The following is a 21,535-nucleotide window of genomic DNA, read 5'->3' as shown; positions in this document are numbered from 1 at the left end:
CTATGTAAACTGGGTGTCTTTGTGTTGTCACTTCCCCTTTTGTCCTCTATATTCCAGCCACATTGTCTTTCTTTCTAATTGCCTGAGGTTTACTGGCTCATTCCAACCTCAAATCCTACAGACTAGCTGTTTTCTGCTCTGGGATCACCCTCTGCTATATTTATCTAGATGTCTCTTAGCCTTCAAGTCCCACTCAGACTTCACTTCCTCGGGAAAAGTCTTCTGTGACCCCTGGACAAACACCAGTTTCCTTGTTACATGCTCCCACAGCACCTAGAGTTACTTCTTAGTAAGCATTATCTGCTAATTAATGCATGCTCAATATTTGTCTCTCGAGCTGGGTGTGAACTTTTGGAGAGGTAGGAACATTTCTATTTTATTCACTTCCATATGCCCAGTGGTGAGCACTGTGGCTGACTCTAGAAGTTCAGTACAATAGTTAATTAAATCTAGGATGCCAGCAATTGTAAGATGTACCATTATTTTATACACCACTAAGAAAAACATCTTTAATTAAACTTTAATTTGCCTTCAATTTTAAGATGCAACCCAAAGTCAGTGAAAATGTGAAAAAGTATGCCTTACAATCTAGGATATACTATAACTAAAGGAGTCATCTTTGCCTTTATATACATAGTCATCCCAGAAGGCCCAATAAGCAACCCCCCAACATGCCTGGACATCAGTACATCCTGCAATGAATTTGGGGCCTGGATTGTCAAACCAAGATCTCTCCACTACCCTTGAAAGAATTACTTAATTTTTGCCTGTGGAAATTATTTTAGACTAATCCTATAGTACATTATTTCAATATTTAAAGAGTATATTTTCTATAGAGTCCTACAAAAAGAGAAATCTATGCATATGGTTTGGAAACAACAAAATTTATGGGTAAAGGAGAATGGTCTTTCGTATTAGCCAGTTACAAAATTCTAATTCCTTTTCTTAGAGCTCTTTTAGTTAAGGTTTCATAGGGCAAGAAAAATTATTAGGTGCCAATTTTTGTTTAATACTTTGTACCTACTTTCAGATTTTCCCCAGTGACAGAAAGCTGTTAATCACCTTTTCTATAAGCGAGGGTTGTTCAAGAGGTAAGTAGGAAACAGCAATGGGAAGCTAAAGATAAGGAATGGGACTGTTACATGGTGAATTCTGAACTGGGTGGAGGATTCACTATGCTTACTCAAAATTGAAAACCATAATTTAATAATATGGAAGGAATATCTAGGTTACTGAATCCCTCCAGTCCCATCAGTCAACCCATGAGCATATAAACTGCAACCAGCATGAAGGACATTCATTTTAAAGGTTGAAGTGATATTAGTGACTATAAAATGAGGAGAGTAGCATAGTAAGAAAGGAATAGAGTTTAGGGTCCACTTAAGTTTGAATTCTGACTTTTATTTTTTGTATAACCTTGAGACTCAATTTACTTATGTAGAAAATGGGACCAGTAATATCTATGTCACAGGGTTGAAAGGATTAAATAATATATGAGTAAAAAGCATGTAGAAGCAGGTTGGCACCTAGAGCCAATACATATCAGCTTTTGATACTTTTATTTTGAAAAATGAGAAAGAGGAAATTGTCTAATGTGTGAGTATTCTCTATTTTTTATTCACTATTGGTGCAATCTGGTTTTCTTTCTAACATTTTTATTGAAATATTGAAAAGTACCCAGAGCACAACTGTACCATTTAATGAATCACCACAAGATAAACACACCCATATAACCACCACTCAGGTCAAGAAATAGAACATTACTTGCTCCCCGAAACTCAACCCCTCATGGTCCCTTCCAATCGCCACTTTCCCTACTTCTTAAATACAACCATAATTCAAAAATTAATTTTGACTGCTCTTTTCTTAAACTTTATGAGCATAAAATCATACTGTGCATGTTCTTTTGTGTTTGGTAACTTTTCCTCAACCTTAGATTTGAGAGAGTCATCTCTGTTATGTGTGACTGCAGTTCCTTCATTTTTATTTCCATGCAGCATTTCATTGTATGAATAGGCCTCAATCTATTTAACCATTTTATTGTTGATGATCATCCAATCTGCTTTCTTTCAACCTTTTAGTTGCCACTAAATGATAGATAATGTTTTATACCTGGTTGAACTCTTAACACAGTCACACATGTTGTGAATTGATGAAAATGGTGGTTAAAATGGCTACAGCTGACAGAAGCAACTGGGCTAAGAAAGTCTGCTGAGGAGGAACGTGTTTGTCAGCAAATCAAGAGCGCTTAGTGGAAGCCTCAGAAGCCATTATAAGGTATTCTTAATACGAAAGAGAAAGGGCAATCAGGCACGCATTGTCCCTTCATCAAAATGATGAACAAAGATGTCAACTGCATGTAACATACAGTGAATGCAATGTGCACAACCAAAAGACAGGCATTTCAAAACGTGGAAAATAACTTATTTCACTGTCAAGAGTTTCCACCTGTAATTAGGATGGTACAGACAATATGATGAAACTTAAAATTCTTAGTTCTTCCTTTGAGAGGATTTAAATCAACTACTGACTTGAATCTTGATTCTCTACTTGCTAGAAACTTAACTGTGGACAAATTGATTAACCTCTTTATGTTTCAGTTTTCCTACCTATAAATTGGTGATGCAAAATAGTACTTCTTATGTTTGTTGTAAGATAGTCTCTGTAAAGGGTTTAGCAAAATGAAAGGCATGTGAAAGGAACTCAGTAATTGTTAACTGTGAAAGGTGGTGTGGCATGGTCATTAATCACACTAACTTGTAACCCAACTTGTAGCCTGGGTTCAAAGTCTAGCTCTAGTTCAAGATCTAGCTCTGTGTGACCTTGAGCAAGTTATTTAACCCCTCTGTGCCTTAGTATCTTCATCTATAATGTGGGGATAATAATAGTACCTACTCCATAGTGTTGATGTGAAGTTTAAATGAATACATTTATCCTGGCACATGGTAAACACAGTGAAAACACTTCCCCAGACAACAACAAACTTTATAACCACAGTTTTCAGCCCTGGCTACACATCAGAATCACCTGAGCAGCTTTAAAAAATGCTGATGCCTAGACCCTATTTCTGGATAGTTTGATTTAATTTGTTTGTGATGGGGTCTGGGGAAGATTAAAATCTCTTCAGCTGGTTCTAATGTGCAACAAAGTTTGAGACTCCTACTTTAGAGACCCTTCTTTTCTAAGCTAGTTAAGCTCCAGAACTAATTTTTACTCTGATCACAAAGTATCAGAAACTATTGAACACTGTCCCCTTATAGTACTTCAAAGATAATTACCAAAGGCCTCTTCTATGTAAGTTACATGGGTAATGCAGAGTTGAAGAACACATGGCCTTCTCCCCAAGGAATTTCCAATGTATCAGAGCAAGCACCCATGGGCCCTAATCACTAAGCCACAAGTCACAATGCAATGATTGAGATAAGACCCAAAGTGCCAGGGAGATGAGGAAGAGAGAAAGGCTATTTACACTTGATGGCAACCCATGCGGGCTTCATGTAAGAAGTGGCATCCACTTCAAGTGGATCCTAAGAAATGGAAACCAAATTAGCCTTCATCATCATCAGTTTTCCCATATCTAACAGGATCACTGAGGCCCCGTCTTCTGCTAACAACACAAAAGTCTAAGATTTTGTGAGACTAGTTCATGTGTAGTTTGGAAAATATTTTGTTATTCCAGTTTCTTTAAGGTGTAGTCATTTTGGGGAAGAAAACTGGAGTTCCCCTCCCCCTATTTTTTTGGTGAGGGATGGAAAACAGTTTGCTTTAGGCATATGTTGCCATTAGCTTTAGATTGAAGCTCATGGCCTCTCAAGTCCGAGACAAAGTCCAAAGCAATCTTTAGGTTCAAATGCATGGATAGCCTTTAATAACACCTTAAAATCAGGGGAAAACAAAAACCCGCTCATTTTTTGCTAGGCAAAGAAAAGGGTACTAATTTTCTGGCATTTGGGCTCCTGTAGAAGAGTATGGGGCTGCACCTTTGGCCTGGAGCTACTGTAAAGAGCCCAAATGAGAAGACCTCTAAACACCTTTAGCAGAATTCAAAGAATAATCTTGCATCCAAAGAAACTGGAGAAGCGAGAAGGGACAATGGAAGCTTGTGGTAGCACACTGAGAAACCTCCAAATTAGTTGTGACAGTGCTGAGGAAGCAAAGCTGAGATAAAAATAGCCTCTCTGGATGCCTGCTTATCTAAACCATTATTTTATTTTACTATTATTTCTTGGTTGGATTACTCTACCAGAAATATCAATCAAAGAAAAATTTTATACACTACTTGATATTATCAGAGAAATGAAACTTTATAAAAATGTTATTATGTTAGAATAACATGCCATATGCAACCAGGATTTTGTAGTGTGAATAGCTATTAAAGAAAGATGGGTCCCTGGCTATGTGGGTTCCCTTTTGTTTGTTCCATATCCTAGAGAAAGGTTGGATGGATAGTTCTCAATGACTAGACTCTAGATATGTATATGTTCATTCATTTATTCAATCAACAAATATTTATTCAACATATACTACAGGCCAGGGGCTGTAGGGAGCAAGCCAGATAAAGATCCTTGCCTTCATGGAGCTTATAGCTAAGCTAAGAAAAACAGACAATATGCAATAAATGTAATCCAAAGTTTGATGTAAATCATAGTGTTCCTACAAGGTAATAAAGTGCTGTGGGAAAACAAAAAGAATTGAAAAGTTGAGTTGTGTCAGGGCACTGATAAGGGCCTGGACAGAAGTGGCAATGGCCAGAACAGGCTTCGCTGAGAAGGTAAGATTTGAGTAAGGATTTGGAGAAGGTGGAAAGTTAATCATGTGAATATCTGGGGGCAAAGCACTTTAGGCACAGAGAATAGCCATTGCAATGGCCCAGAGATGGCAGCATGTACCTGGCACGTTCCAGAAAAAGCAAGGAGTCCAATGTACTTGGAGCAGTGAACAAGGGGGTGCGTTAGTGGGAGATGAGGTCAAGAGGAAGTGGGGGGCAGGTTATGAATGACATTGCTCACCATGGTGAGGTCATTGGCTTTTGCTCTAAGTGAGAAGAGAAGCTATGGGAGGATGTTTTAGTCCATTTTGTGCTGCTATAACAGAATACCTGAAACTGGGTAATTTATAAAGAACAGAGGTTTATTTGGCTTACGATTCTGGGACAGCTGCACCTGTCATGGGCCTCAGACTGTTTCTACTCATGGCAAAAAGTGGCAGGCAGCCGACAGGTACAAGCAGATCATATGGCGAGAAGAAGCAAGAGAGAGAGAGAGGAGGTGCCAGAGTCTTTTTAAGCAAGAGCTCTCATGGGAACTAATAGAGCGAGAACTCACTCATTACTCGCCCCCTCCCCCAGGGAGAGCATTAATCCATTCATGAGGGATCCACCCCCATGACTCAAACAGTTTCCAACACTGCCACATTGGCGATCAAATTTCCACATGAGTTTTGGAGGGGACAACACATCCAAACTCCATCAGAGGACTTGCCACAGAGGTGCTAAAGAAGATTTTTCTGGCTATTGTGTTGAAAATACAATGTAGATGACAAAATGGAATCAGGGAGACCATCCAAAGAGCATCAGAGTAACCAGGCATGGTAGGCAGAATTCTAGATACCTCCCACTCCCAGATTTCCAGTCCCTTGTATTTATACTCTTGCTAGTTATTCCATCAAACACTAACCTAGGGACTGCTATGAAGGGGTTTTACAGATAGAAATTAAGGTCTCAAATCAGTGACCTTAAAATATGGAGATTATTAGTGGGCCTGATCTCATTAATGAGCCCTTTAAGTCTAGGTCTAGAGGAAGTCAGAGATTCAAAATATAAGAAGGGGGCAGGCCAGTTAGCTTACTTGAGAGAGCATGGTGCCAATAATACCAAGTTCAAGGGTTCAGATCCCTGTACAGGCCAGCTGCCAAAACAGATAAATAAACAAAAGACAAAAGATAAGAAGGATTTAATGCACCCTTGTTGATTTGATGATGGAGGGGATCACATGTAAAGGAATGTGTACAGCCCTGAGGAACTAAGAGCAGCCCCTGGCTAACGACCAGCATCAAGGTTGGCGAGGATGTGGAAAAAGAGGAACCTTTCTGCACTGTTGGTGGGACTGTAAATTAGCACAGCCATTATGGAGAACAGTATGGAGTTTCCTTAAACAACTACAGATAGAACTTCCATATGATCCAGCAATCCCACTACTGGGGATATATCTAGAGGACTGGACAATATCAGGTCAAAGAGATACCTGCACTCTCATGTTTATTGCAGCTCTATTTACAATAGCCAGGCGATGGAACCAACCTAAATGTTCATCAATGGATGTCTGGATGGGGAAATTGTGGGATATATACACAATGGAATACTACTCAGCCATAAAAAAAGAATGAAATTCTACTATTTGCAGCAATGTGGATGAACCTGAAGAAAATTATTATAAATGAAACAACCCAGGTACAGAAAGAGAAATACCACATGTTTTCACTCATAACCAGGAACTGAATCCATAAATAAACAAATGAACAATAAAGAGAGACAGAGAGAAAGAAAGAAAGAAACAACAACCACAGTAATATGTTGAACTTTTAGAAAACTAGAAGTGGAAAAGGGGAGAGGAGGGGAGAGGGAGGGGGGACTAATGAGGAATTGGTGAATGGACACAAAGAATGATTGCATATTGTAATGATGAATAAGCTAACTATGCTGATCTGACCACCACACATTCTAAATAATTATCGAAAATCAACATTGAACATCACATGTATGTCTAATAAAAAATAAATAAATAAATAAAAAGGAAATGCGGACCTCAGCTTTATGCTGCAAGGAGCTGAATTCTGCCAACAAGAACAATCTCAGAAGCAGGTTTTCCCCCAGAACCTCCAGAGGAGAACTCAGCCCAGCTGACACTGATTTCAGCTTTTTACAACTCTGAACAGAGAACCCAGTCATACCATGCCAGACTTCTGAACTACAGAACTGTAAGCTAATAAATGGGTGTTGTTTTAAGTCCCAAAGTTTGTTATACAGCAATAGAAAATTAGTGCACCAGCTAGGAGCTTACTAATATTTCATATTATGCCATAAGGTATCTATATTTATTTTAATTCATAAACATAACTCCCTTTAGATAAATGAACGCATTACAATGCATATACACAAACAATTCTCCCTGAAGAAATAAGCATATTTAGTGTAAGGATACATACAAAATAGGAAAGACTACTCAATTGTGAGTACTCAAATTGGTATGTTTATCATTAGCATTCTGCTGCTTTCTGGGCTGTGACAAATGTTTTATAAAGAGAGGTAGGCACTCAACAATTGCCTAAGTGAGACTTCTTATTGTGGAAAGCTATGAAAAAGTTTTCCAAAGTTTGAGAAAGCTACCTGAAAGATGTGGGATTTTAAGAATGCTTTGAAAATTAGGGAGAAAAATATCACTAGACTAAATGTATAGAGTGTTACAAACTTGTTCCATAGAAACTAAAGTTCATATCAGTAATTTCCTTAAAAACACTGTGGTGTTGAAGAATTTGTGTCCAAGGAAAAACCATATATTTTTAAGAAAATTTAGTTCAGATGCTTCTTCCTCGTGTTTCTTCGTCCAGGAAGTTCCAGACTGGTCCAGTTATCTGCCTTTAAGCAGCCATAGTTCTTTGCACCAACTCTATCACTACCTTCTGCTGTGTAACAAACTACCCCAAGAGTTGGCTTAAAATAACAGCTATTTATTTGTTCACAATTCCAAGGGTCAATGATTGGGGCTGGGCTCAGCTAGGATGTATCATCTCTTTTCCACATGGGTGGTGACTGGGTTCGTGCCTGTGTTTGCCATCCACTGGCAGTTGATGAGCTCACCTGTCTAGTGGTTAGCTGGCTGTCACCTTAACGATTGAGATAATTGGGCCATGTGTCTCATAATTCAACAGGTTAGCCTGGCCCTATTCACATAGTGGTGGTTGCAGGATTCCAAAAGCAGCAGGAAAGAGGTAGCTCCAATACGCAAGCATTTCCCAAGTCTCCACTTGTCTCATTGGCCAAGGCAAGTCACATGGCCAAATTTACAGTCAGTGTAGGAGGATGCTATTACCCAAGGGTGTTGATACAGGGAGGGGAATTATTACAGCCATTTTTGTAAAAATTCTGCCCCATTGCCCTTACTACACTGTTATAATCTCCTGTTTTACATACATGTCAGTGCAACCTGACACTGTTACATGGTCCACAATAGTTTTTTTTTTTTTTTCAGTGTGTGGTGTTTATAAGAACTGAAGCCATTTAGGCTGTGTGACCCCCCCCAGAGTTATCCATTTTAGTGAAATGAAAAGAGAAAGAGTTCAAAATAATCCTGAACCTCAAAATGCTATCCCAAAAAGACTTATGAGCTTTACCAGAACTTGAGCAGAAGCACAGCCTGGGTAGCTTCTCTTACTGTCAGTTTCCCTGCAAAGGCTGCCAACAACATCCTTAAACTAAAGTGCCAGTGGTGCTCCAGCTCTGTCCCGAGAGAATTCACACATGTCATCTCCTTGCATATTTTTATCATACACTCACTACATCAATGACTTTTCAACTTGCTGTGGCTCGCGAAATGTCAAGAGGAAAAGTTTATGAAGTCTCCCATATATGCAGACATCTGGCTAAAGCAAGGAGGCCTGCAGATCAATTTGCAAAAGCTCAGATTTCTTATTTTTCAATATTTTATACAAGAACTTCATAAAATTCTGATTATATACAAAACAAAATTGTTCCAGACCTCTTTCAGAAATACCAGTCTGACCTAGGAAAGTCATTCAAATTATCTGGGGTTGTACCTGATTCAAGAAACAATCATCTTTATTTTTTAGAGTTAAAACAGATATCCAAACAAATCCTTATTTTAAGACTCCTGTCATTGTCGATCTTAGTTGCTTTCATAGTTTCTCTTGCTGCAGTCTCTAGTTAGAAGCAGTCTGGTGAGAATAAAGCAAGACCAAATGTGGCAGAACTATAGCCGTTTTGCTTTAAATTACAAACTTGTCCTGGGTTTGGCAGCTGCTTGAAATGGTCCAGCTGGTCTTAGTTGACCAGATGGCTGAAAAGTAAGGGGAAATTTCCTTACGTAGGAAATAGGGCATCCTAGATAATAATGGCTAAAGACAATGCCTTTGGATCCTTGCTTCAAGGACACAATTATGGACCTGTCAGAGTCACCTACACACCTGGGTCATCCTAGCTGTCCTCTACCAGTGCTTGCTCTTACCTCTACAGTCTCTGGGCTGCAGCCACAAATGAGGACTCAAGACACACTTAGGAGTGACTGCAAATCATTCAGCTACAATAACAAACACTGAGTAAAAGATAATAATTATTTAACCCCATTTGGCCATATGTAAGCCTGCCTGATGTCTCACAGCCTTCCACTCAATTCATCCTGATATTTTCCTGTGGGTTGCAAAGACAACAATACACCCAGCCTTTATTCTGTCACTAGGGGTTTCATGCTCAAAACGGTTAAAACATTGCCAGGAGAACAGCTTCCGGGAGGTTGCCAGAGATGTATATTTAAAAACCAATTTTACAACTTCAAATGGAAAGGTACCTATGGAACAGATATCATGTTTATATTTTATTTTCCTGTGTTTAGGCAAGAAATTGAACTTCGGAAAAACAAAAAATGAAAAACAAACAAGTATGAAAAGCTTTGGTCAGCAAGAAGGGGGGAAATTAACTTGGAATCAATAAACACAAGTTTCTTATGTGAAATGTGTTTAAAATTTGTGAAGCTTGTTGGAAACATGCCCAGACTGTCTCCTAGAAAATCTTATTTTATAAGTGTAGCCCAAATATTATGAGTAGAAGGTACTCATCACCTGAAATGACCTTTAACTCCTCCTATTTCACCTACTTAATATGCTTCATACATCCAGCTCAGGCTTTCTCCTAACACTGCTCCTTTTCTCCCTCCTCCCCTTGCTCCTTCCCTCACTTCTCTCTCCCTCCTTCCCCTTTCCATTCCTCCCTTCTCCACTTGATAGGTTAGGCACTCTCCCTGATAGGTCCTTATATTCCACATTGTTTAATAACCACCATTCCAAATTGTCTCTGGCCTACCAGATCACAAGCACCTGGGGGTAGAAAATGTATTTTATTTATTTTTGATCCCTAGCATAATGCATGGTACAAAGAAAACATTCAATACATGTTAGTTGAATAAATGAATGGATGAATGAACTGCTGATTCAATTACACTGGGAATACCACTTGACTGCAAGTATTTTCAACACTGTTCATTCATTCACTAACCAACTCTACTGAGCACCTACTATGAACCAGGTATTGTACTAAGTGGTAGGTATGTAAACATGAACAAAACAGATGAAGTCCTTGCCTTCAGAGGGAGAAAAGTCTAAAATTAAGAATGTTTATTTATAAGTGTAACACTATGAGAATGGAATATTCTCCTTGCCTCAGAATTTCTACTAAAGCCTTACAGTAAAGGAAGATTCTACACATGCACATGCAGGATGCAGGACTTTCTAGAAGACAGCAAATGCCGTCTAGAGACTATGACACCCACTACCTTGTATTATTACAAGAAAAGTAGACATTTGACAAGAATTAATTGAAGTAGTGGAATTTGTGGATGTTGACAGCACTGTGGCATTCTCCCTACTTTCCTAAAGATGGAGAAAATGTGGTTCACACCCATCTCTTTAAGAAAAGAAACTTGCATCTCTTCCATTTATTGAGAGGCTGAAATTCCAACAAGTTTCCCCTGGATCAGACAGAAGAGTTCTTAGGAGAACCTCTCTTGTGTCCTCAGTAGTTTGGTTTTTGTGTAAAACTATGAACACCAATATCCATTTCTTACCTGGATAAATTCTGCAGGCAGTAAGTTAGCTGGAATATTCAAGACGGTAGGGTGAAAGCAGAAGGGTTAGTGGTTTAAGTTGCATTTCCACCACTTAGCAAGGCAAGAACACACAAGTTTTTAGGGGGCCAAATAAATGGTGTGGAAGATAGACAAATATGAGTCATCTTGGAAATATGTCAACCAGGAGGGCTGTCTGCTTAAGAAAGGGGACCCCAGGAGGAAGAAGTTGTAGGCGATATAGTGCTAGGAGGTAATAACTAAAAGGAGGTTGTAAGACCTATGCCAGAGAGTGCATCATTCATCTGGAAATGGTGTAGTATATGGGATCCCCTGTAAGTTCCGAAGAACTCAAGTTCAACTCACAAGAAAGCCAACCATTGGAGGCTTGCCATTAGAGAAGGCACCAATGGTTAGACTAGAACAGTGTAAGGCACATGCAACTTTCTTCCATCCTTCCCTTCATCCTCAGCCCTTAAAAATGAAGTCAGCAATAAGAGTTGGGAAAAGAACTGGAAATGCAAGGGGCAGACCATGTGCCCCACATTGCCGCACATCTTCAAGACAAAAGTCAGGCCTGAGCTGGGGGCAAGGGAGGGAAAGAGCATTAAAATAAATTAAATTCAAGACTGAAGTTTTGTTTCAGACTAGATGATTTTCAAAAAAATCTGTTAATGGACTGTCCTAAAGTATTTGTCATCAATACTTTAGTTATTAAATTGTAAAATACACCTTTGTGCATTCTAGGTTCAATGGCATGGCACGTAGTGACTGAGAATCTATGGGATCCTCCTGAGGTGTCCTCCAGGGGCAGGGAAGACAGGGGCCAACTAAGGATGTAAATAACAGTGATTGGAGAAAAATAGGGTCGTTGCTTATTCAAAGCCTTTGGAGCGGGATCCTCCTGAGGTGTCCTCCAGGGGCAGGGAAGACAGGGGCCAACTAAGGATGTAAATAACAGTGATTGGAGAAAAATAGGGTCGTTGCTTATTCAAAGCCTTTGGAGCGGGATCCTCCTGAGGTGTCCTCCAGGGGCAGGGAAGACAGGGGCCAACTAAGGATGTAAATAACAGTGATTGGAGAAAAATAGGGTCGTTGCTTATTCAAAGCCTTTGGAGCGGGATCCTCCTGAGGTGTCCTCCAGGGGCAGGGAAGACAGGGGCCAACTAAGGATGTAAATAACAGTGATTGGAGAAAAATAGGGTCGTTGCTTATTCAAAGCCTTTGGAGCGGGATCCTCCTGAGGTGTCCTCCAGGGGCAGGGAAGACAGGGGCCAACTAAGGATGTAAATAACAGTGATTGGAGAAAAATAGGGTCGTTGCTTATTCAAAGCCTTTGGAGCGGGATCCTCCTGAGGTGTCCTCCAGGGGCAGGGAAGACAGGGGCCAACTAAGGATGTAAATAACAGTGATTGGAGAAAAATAGGGTCGTTGCTTATTCAAAGCCTTTGGAGCTTCGCCCAGTCAATAAACTGCCTGCCTATGAAAAACACACACGTGTGTAGACATGCATTACATATATCGTGTGCATACACACATTTGATAAACTTTGGCTCATCTCATTGGCAGCATGACCATAACCAAATAACGGGCCATCCAAAGAACCTGGTGTCTTCTATTCATAAAACCCTTTATAAGTCTTCTAATATAATCTCCCATCCCATAGAGCAGTCTTTTATACTATGTTATGGACAGGGAGCAATAACAATAAAAACGACCATAATGAGTTGAGTGCCTACCATGTACCAAAACTGGGCTAAACAATTTATGTAGGTAGTGCCTCATCTCATCCTCATTTAATTTTTGAAATAGATAACAATGTTCTCATTTTAGAAACAAGGAAACAGGCTTGGAGAGGTTGAATGAAGTGAAGGCTCTAAGATTTAGAACTAGGCCTTCCTACATTTCAAAATGTATCTTTGTGCATATTTAACTTTCCAAAGTCTGCTTGAGAACTTCTGGAAAGGGGGACATACTCCTTTACAGAAATTCCTTTTCTTTATAGTACATGTTATATTATTATGAGATTCTTCCATATATTAAAACTGTAATATTTTTCTGTAAAACTTTTACCATAGATTCTGCTTCAAGTCTACTCCAGCTTCCACATGATTTTACATGGAACATGGCTGTTCATTAATTAATTTATTTATCTATTCAATGAGGATTTATTAATCATCTAGTCTAAGCCATACACTGTTCTACACTGTTCTAAGTGCTGAAATTAACACAATGAACAAGACAAAGTTTCTGCCTGCATAGAACATACATCCCATGCAGCATCTTCCCATAGATACTCCCTCATTCACTCTACTCATCTTCAATTCGCTTTTTTCTTATTGCAAATTTAAAACTTTTAAAAAATTATACGTATATCCTCTAGAACACAGTGAGATACAAACACTAATATACACATATATTTAAAATGATCATACACACAAAAGCAAAATACCCCTAAATATCCAAGATAATAAAATAAATGATGATCAATACATCAGATAGACTATTATGCCATTAAAATTTATGTTCATAATAGATTTTTAATGCCATGGAAAATGGCATATCCTATAAAACTGCATAAATGTTTGATCTCAGTTTTCTCTGTTTGTATATAACTGAGTTTGCCCACAATTGCACATTCAAAAAAGACTAGAAGGAAATACACCAAAGTCTTAACAGCACTTATTTACCAGATGGCTAATATTAATGATGTTTTCTATCTTTTCTATAACAAGTATGTCTTACATTTAAAGTGCAATGCGAGTGCATACTCTGTACAAGGTGTCGTAGTAGGTCCTAGAGCAACTATACAATCAGCATAGAGGAGCGTCTGGTCAGGGATTACGGTGTTTATAAATTACAATGAGTATTTATACCTATGTGTATGTGAAAGTAGGTGTATGGTCAATTCTTTGATATCTGTGACTCATTTTTTATCCCGTTGTGGTTTCTCACCACCATTCATATGAGTCACATCTCAGTCAGTTGATAACCAACCATGTTTAATAATAGCCTAAGAAAAGCACATGCAGAAAGATAAACCTGCTGGTGTCAAAAGGATAACCATTATGAATTCAGAGCCAAGTATAAAATGATTTTTGATTATACTCTTTTTAGTTTATCTGAGTTCCTGATTGCCTCTACATACAAAAATCACTGATCAATGACCATTTGTTTAGCAATAGTTTTGACCTGGTGCAGAATCATAATAGCTCCATATAATAAATAAGAAATTGATAAAATGCAAGCTCCCATTTTGAAAATAAATGACTAGTCTTTTCATGGCATTGAGCAGTTAGAGGCTAAATGTCTTAAGTTTTGACATTATTGGCTCACGATTTGTCACCAATACTTTAGCTGTCTATTAAACAGTAAAATATATGTTTGTGTATTCTGAGGTTTCCTGGCACAGCATGCAGAGATGGCAATAACTAATAATTAATGAGAAATCAGCAAATGAACTTGTTTGGGAGTGGATTAGAATTCTTATTACGTAAAATTGATCTGTGATTATGTAACTGAAAAAAGCTGTCAGTATTTCCGGCATCTGTAGTCCAATAGAAATACAGAGCCTACTGTTCTAGGGCCTACTGCAATGCCCCGTACAGAGTATGCATGCACATTGCACCTTAAAGTTAAGACATGCTTATTATAGAAAAGATAGAATATACAGAAAACATCATAAATTTTAACCATCCAGTAAATAACTCCTGTTAAGACTTTGGTGTATTCCCTTCCAGTCTTTTTTCTATGAGCATTTGTTGACAATCCTCCTTCCCTTACCTTAGACATAGGAACATTATACTATTTGTTATTCTAGAAGCTAAAAAAAAGTGTCAAAGACAGCCCTATTTTTTTCTCTATGAGCATATAAAACCTAATTTTATCTTTGGAGGCATGTTACTTAATAAGTTGTACAACTATTTCCCTAGTATTTAGTCCACCTCCATTATAGCTACACACCTCCTCCATATGTTATATTATCTTTCAAACACAGGAGATAATGTGGAACATAATCTAATATTTCTCATCATGTCAAATGCAGCACAAATGAACATAAACTCAAGCCAGAAAATACATGGGATTGCATCTCAATTATTTTCTGGAACTGGATTTTGGAGAGACTGCTCAATTAGTATGAGACAGTATACACTAAATGCTAAATTAAACTCACACTCTAGGAAAACAGAAGCCAATGGCTCGATGTACTCACTGAAAGGCAGAAGCATGCATAGGCACACTTTGGGGGTGCTGGAGTATTTCAGAAGGAGGACATTTATCATTACTTGCTTAAGCAATATTTACAGATGCAGAGGACCTGCCTTACATAAACATAGATTATACAGCTACTTATGAATTATTGTTTGAGATGTTACAAAATGTCTATGTGCCCCTGATATTCGTCCCACACTTTTCTGTCAACCTTCCACAGTTTCTGGAAATTTTACCATCTTGGATGACTCCACTGTTTTTTCTCTAGGTAACTGTGTCTCTCAAAAATAATAGCATATCATCCATTAAAGGAAATTAAGGCATAGCAAAGATTCATGTATCTGATTTGCTGCACATAAATTTTACATTCATTTCTTATATATACTCATTGATATGGTTTTTCTGTGTAAATTTCCAGGAGGTTCATTCAAACTTTCATTACCATAAGTGACTTCACTGAGCATATGAATTACAGTAGCCTCACCAATAAATACTTGACAATATAGCATAAGTTGAATCAGTTTTACTCCAATTCCTGCAAGCTTCATGGCTCATAAACAACTGAGGTCAAAAGCACTCAGGGCTTCTTAAAACTCCTAAGCCATGTTTCTGCCTCCACTCATTCCTCTTCTCTCTCAATCCTGATTTCTCTTTCCTCTAACCAATATGATTTTGAGGGTCCCCCATATCTTCAGAGCACCGATTCTCTCAAACTCAGCTTTTTGTTCTCTTATTGCCTCCACATTTTCAGCAATGTCATAGGATGGCAAACATTTATGTCTTCACAGGATTCTCCAGCCCACAAAACCTTTGGTGAACCTCTCAGGTTATATGTTGTCAAGCAAGGAGATCTCTTACCTTTGGCAGAGATGCCCTGGAACCTGAACTCTGGGTGGTCATCGTTAAGACTGTGGTGATGCCTAGTGCGACCCTGGCAGGTGCTGCATCCATGTTTATCCAAAAGGAGACCCAGGATAAAATGACTATCAACAGACTAGGGATGTACATCTGGATCAAATAGTAGCCCATTTGGCGTTCCAGGTGAAACTTGACTTCAATGCAGGTGAACTTTCCTGAAAGCAGAAAATAATCATTTAAAGTCCAATTTGAATTTATCTTTCCCATTCTGGCATCCCACTTTTTTTTTTTTAAAGAGTATTGCAGATGGATTTGGAAGACTGCACAAAATGCTCATAACCAATTCAACTCTTCTCCAACTCAACCAGTAATGAAAATAATAGTGTGAGAATGGGAGATCTAAAGAGTTACTAGAACAAAACCATATAGCATATTTAATTTTTTAAATCTTTGTTTGCTGCAGATTGATTATTTTAGAATTTGAAAAACTGACAAACTTACCAGTGGAAATAAAATATTCAAATTTTGTGAGGTTATAATATATAGCACATAATATATAACCTATAGCATATACTGTATACCATATGATAAATAACATATATACCATATAATAGTTGAAACTATTTCCTTCTATTTGAATGACCGTGTATATATTTTTGTGTTACCAATGGCAAGAGAAAAATATGTATTTGTGTAAATCATGTATATAACCTAGTCATTGTAAAAATTTCCTAGCATTCTGGATAATTGGTTGAGGACATTTAGAATATTCCTAGAAACTGTGACAAGTGTTATTTTGCCTATAAAAAAAAGAGTGCATATAAAGATGCTAAAACTTTTAACATTCTATTGAGATATAGATGTTTCTGCCTCTTCTCATTTTTTTACCTCTCATTTTCTTGGAGTTAGAACCCCAGAAGGTAATTTGGCTTAGCCACACAAATTATGAGATAGGGTTGGATTCTTCTTGGTCAGAAAGAACACCGTGAAATCAGGTTTTAGTTACTTCATAGGAAGTCACTGTTGACTGCTGGAACAAGTGTTTGTAGACCATTCTCAGCAAGGGACCTGGACCTGGATCATGTCTTGATTGCCTCTCCATGATCATGTTGCATGATATTGAAGACCGGGACATTTATAGGAAAAGCCATCAACTTTACTGGGCAGGCATCATCTTCCAGGCAACAACAGATGCCCACTTGTTGCTACCACCTCAAATTCTACCCTCCGCCGCATGTGTCAGCACTACTGACAACACATGAATTTAGAGCCAGCTAAATTCCTTGCCAGCTGATTTTCATCCAAACTTCTGTTACTGTCCAGGACTGGAGAGCATAACAGCTCTATTTCTGGGTTTACAAAGACCTATGTTATAATCCCTTTCTTCCACTAAGGCAGAGAGCGCAAATTGACCTGAGGATCCAATGTCAAGAGTAGATGGGCCGGCCCAGTGGCACACTGCTACAGTGCGCCACTTGGAAGTGTGGCGGCGCTCCCGCCGAGGGTTCGGATTCCACATACAGACCGGTTCCCACTCACTGGCTGAGCGAGGTGCGGGCGCAACACCGAGGGTTGAGATCCCGTTGCCGGTCCCGGTCCCGGTCCCGGTCCCGGTCCGGTACGGTCGCGACACTGAGGGTTGCGATCCGTTGCCGGACACGAAAAAAGACAAAAAAAAAAAAGAGTAGACACCAGGAAGGGGTCAGAATTCATATATTTCCTGCACCACTAATGAAGTCTCCTACACCTTTCGTTAGACTCATTTGACAAGAGACGGTCAGCAAGAGAATAGCAAAAGATTCCCAGCTCTCTCTTTCTCTCCGTCTTGTGGCTGCTGACCTATTCCAGAGGGTACAGAAATCTTACCTGTTAGAGCCAAATCAGATCCGTGCCACGTAGCTTCATTTGCTTGGTAAATATGCAGCAATTAAGGTGATGGTATATATACCCCAAGCTGCAAACAGAGCCCACTTGGGTTTAGCAGCTGAAAGAAAACTTACCAGTGTTGTAGTGCTTTGTGCAGTAGCCAAGTTCCTTTTCTTCTTTCAAAATAAACTGGGGCAGGGTCAATCCTTCAGCAACTTGCACTGGACCATCGCTTAACCACTCAAATATCAGGTCATTCATCGTGTACCCAACTGGAGTAAAGAAATCATAGTGAAAAATTGAATGTGTCTTTTCAAGAAAGCTTGAAAGTCTAGTCATGTAAAGAAATAAACAAAGAAATCATCTAAAGCAGACACATGCTCAATCAATTCAAGAGCATTCTTAATAAAAGAGCTGCAATCATCACAACAACTCCATGCCATTGGAGCCAAAGAAATTGAAGACAACAAACTATTTCTGCATGATTATTTTTTTCTGTAGAATGAGAGAAATGGCATCTACAAAGTCTATTTTCTTCTGCCTCTTTGTTCGGTAACTTTCTGAAGAACAAACAAGTAAACAAACATAAAAATCCTTTGAAGATTGTCTTTACTTGCAAGAGCTGTGTCCGTGGCAATCCAATAAGACAATCCAATTCATGATGCCAATCTTATTATTTCAAATGAAAACCATTGTTTTTTAAAATGAAAATGAATTCATCACAGGCCTGCCTAAAACATTCCCATTGTAAACTTGGCCCCTCTCCTAGGGTCTATTAGCTTTGCTTTCAGAAAATTTATGTAAAGTCCTTCTTCTTTAACAAGTAGAGAAGGCTATAGTCAGGTAACCTAAGAAGAAGTTGTGGAATAAGCAAATCAAGAATATTCATTTGTCCTAGTGTCTTGCTAAATTGGCTCACTCGTCACAATTATTAATATGAAGTAAAACAGATTCCCTGTTATGTAAGGTCATATTGTTATATGACTTGAACCATCCAAAGTGAGATTGTTAGTTTAGTAAAACAAAGTTAGCTCTTAGTCTCCAAGCTCCTGCTAACTAGGTCATTATCTGTCAAATGTTTCTTCATCTTTCTCCACCCCACAAATAAAGGCTACTTTTTTTTTTATCATGCATCACTTCTCTACCCTTCCCCTTTGTTTGTGATATTTGAACTCTTAGAATAAGAGTGATGAGGACAAAGGATATCATATCAGGTCCTGACTGGCTAACAATCTCAGCATATTTATTAAGTTTATAGATTCTTATTCTTTTTTTACTGCAAGATAGTGACTCACCAAGGCTACCCAGAAATCAATGGTCAATTTGATTGGAATCTACTTTCCTCTTTCTTTGGACCATCTTTTAAATTGAAAGCCAAAAATAAAAACATGAAAAGCAAGGATTTACAAAGAGGACCCTGTATAAGTATTGATGGTCCACAAAGAGAATGGCAAACCGTAACTCTTCCATTGCAACTCTGTATGAGTACAACCTGGGTCCCTCTAACAAATACTCAAAGCTCAGCAAACACACCCATGTTCTTGTCTGATAAGCTTCTTGACAGCCACCAAAATAATAGTCATTGTCAGCCACCCTAAAGCTCCAGCATCGGGCAGACAGAAGAGGTGAAGAAGTGGGGAAAGGGGAGGTAATATTGGGGTAGGAAAGTAAAAAGTAATTCCCACCCTTCACATCCAAAGTCAATCCCACTTCTGGGTATATACCCAGAGGAGTGGAAATCATCATGTCAAAGGGACACCTGCACTCCCACATTCATTGCAGCTCTGTTTACAGTAGCCAAGACATGGAACCAACCTAAATGTCCATCGATAGATGATTGGATAAGGAAACTGTGGTGTATATACACCATGGAATACTACTCTGCCATAAAAAAGAATGAAAACTCCCATTTGCAACAACATGAATGAACCTGGAGAAACTTATGTTGAGTGAAATAAGCAAAGCACGGAGGGATAAATACTGCATGTGCTCACTCATAAGTGGGAGCTAAGAGAGGAGGAAGGAAGGAAAGAAAGACCACAGTGGTGCATTGGACTTGCAGAGGGAGAGAACAGACCTACGGATACAAAGTGGAGTGAGGGGGAAAGGGGGAGGGGGAGGGAGGCTGGGTATAATTGGGTGGGGGACATGTGGAACAAATGCAATTTGTGGTAATGGGCATGCTGCCAGTATGTATCTGGCCTTCACATCTTGCACACGAGGGGTGACAATCAGCTTTGTGTCTTGTGAATATTTATAACCAATAAAAAAACAAAAACAAAAAAACAAACCAAAAAAACAAAGTCAGTGGCAGCTCATTGCTGCTTCTTGATTTCATTATTTCTAGGTCCTTCAAGGACCAAGCATATTCACTAATTGAAGTTTTTAAGTTCTTACATGAGCCTCAGTTGACAGCTATGGCTGCTGTTTTACAGAGAAAATGCAAGTGTTGGGTTGAGGGGGTAGAGCAGTAGAGAAGACACAAAGAAGGAATCGTTATGTAAGAAAATGTTTTTCTTAACTTTCTTCTCAAGAGTAGGGACAATAGGGAAAAAAATAAATACATAAAGCCTATTGTAAATCAGAAATTCTCATTTTATCCCTAGCAACTTCTTAAAACAAAGATGTTTCATTATTTTGTTTATTTCTGTAGGAAGTTTCAAGGGAAATCTGCAGTGATTTGAAATGATTAGAAGGAAAGCCTGTCACCACCTCTTTTAAAATAATAGCTGATGTGTCTTTTTACACTTATTATTTTTCTAAACCAAGAAGTTAAAAGTATTTCCTTGCCCCTGCCTCATTAAATCTCCTAACATTCCTGTAGGTCAGTAGCACTTATTATTCTCTGCATTTTACAAACAGAGAAACTGACAGAGAGAGCCAGAAAAAATTTCAAGTGTCTTAACTGAAAATCCCATTACCTTGGAGTCATCAGCAACTTATGGCACATGTCAAAGATTTCAGTGTCATCAAGGGCTAGGGCATAAAGGGGACAAAGCAGATGGCATTTTCTACTTCCTTCGCCATGCCTTTGTGTATCCACTGCTTATTTGAGATACCTCTTATCCTATCTTATTAAATCTCATCTTATGCCCCTCATTTTTGCAGCCTCCTCTGACTAACGACCCTGTGTCTTGTTCACAAAGCAATTATTCCTTCCTGCCAGAATTCCTTTCGGGCTGATGGTCTACATGGGCATAAGATGGAAAGACATACAATTTTATGACTAGAAAGTGATTCGTTATAAAGATTGAATGACATAATCTTAATTTTCCTGGAAGATATTTTAATTTCAAAGTAAAGCTTACTAAATCAAGCTTACTCTTTGAGGAAGGGCAAGTTATTTGGCATTTTACTTTGAAAGGTTGTCTGTGCTGTATCGATAATGAGCTTCTCATATGAGACATGCACACACACTTTTGTTTGTCCTTCTATTAGGACCTTGGGGGCTGGCCCGGTGGTGCACTGTGATAGTGCGCCGCTTGAGAGCACAGCAGCGCTCCTGCCGAGGGTTCAGATCCCACATACAGACCGGTTCCCGCTCACTGGCTGAGCGAGGCGCGGGAGCAACGCCAAGGGTTGCGATCCCATTGCCGGTCCCGGTCCGGTACGGGCGCGACACTGAGGGTTGCGATCCGTTGCCGGACACGGAAAAAGAAAAAAAAAAAAAAAAAAAAAAAAAAAAAGAAATTCTTACCACTACATACCCCAGACATTACTGTTATGTAGGATTGGACAACTGGGTATAC

General features: G+C 38.9%; 1 protein-coding gene across 2 annotated transcripts in view; it reads right to left on the bottom strand.

Annotated features, from left to right (window-relative positions):
- GLRA2 (glycine receptor, alpha 2) overlaps nucleotides 1–21,535 on the bottom strand; it is a 203,705-nt gene that overhangs the window by 100,484 nt on the left and 81,686 nt on the right. For both annotated transcript variants that reach the window (XM_008585837.1, XM_008585838.1), the window contains exons 6-7: nucleotides 17,921–18,058; nucleotides 15,921–16,135 (exon numbers count right to left, since the gene is read on the bottom strand). In XM_008585837.1, coding sequence (XP_008584059.1) covers nucleotides 15,921–16,135; nucleotides 17,921–18,058 — 353 coding nt within the window. The remainder of the gene's footprint in view (nucleotides 1–15,920; nucleotides 16,136–17,920; nucleotides 18,059–21,535) is intronic.

The sequence above is a fragment of the Galeopterus variegatus genome, unplaced genomic scaffold (genome assembly GCF_000696425.1).
Source record: "Galeopterus variegatus unplaced genomic scaffold, G_variegatus-3.0.2 Scaffold3732, whole genome shotgun sequence".
NCBI classification, from domain to species: Eukaryota; Metazoa; Chordata; class Mammalia; order Dermoptera; family Cynocephalidae; genus Galeopterus; species Galeopterus variegatus.
The sequence above is the reverse complement of the archived record's forward strand: the minus strand, read 5'-3'. Positions and strand labels throughout refer to the sequence as shown.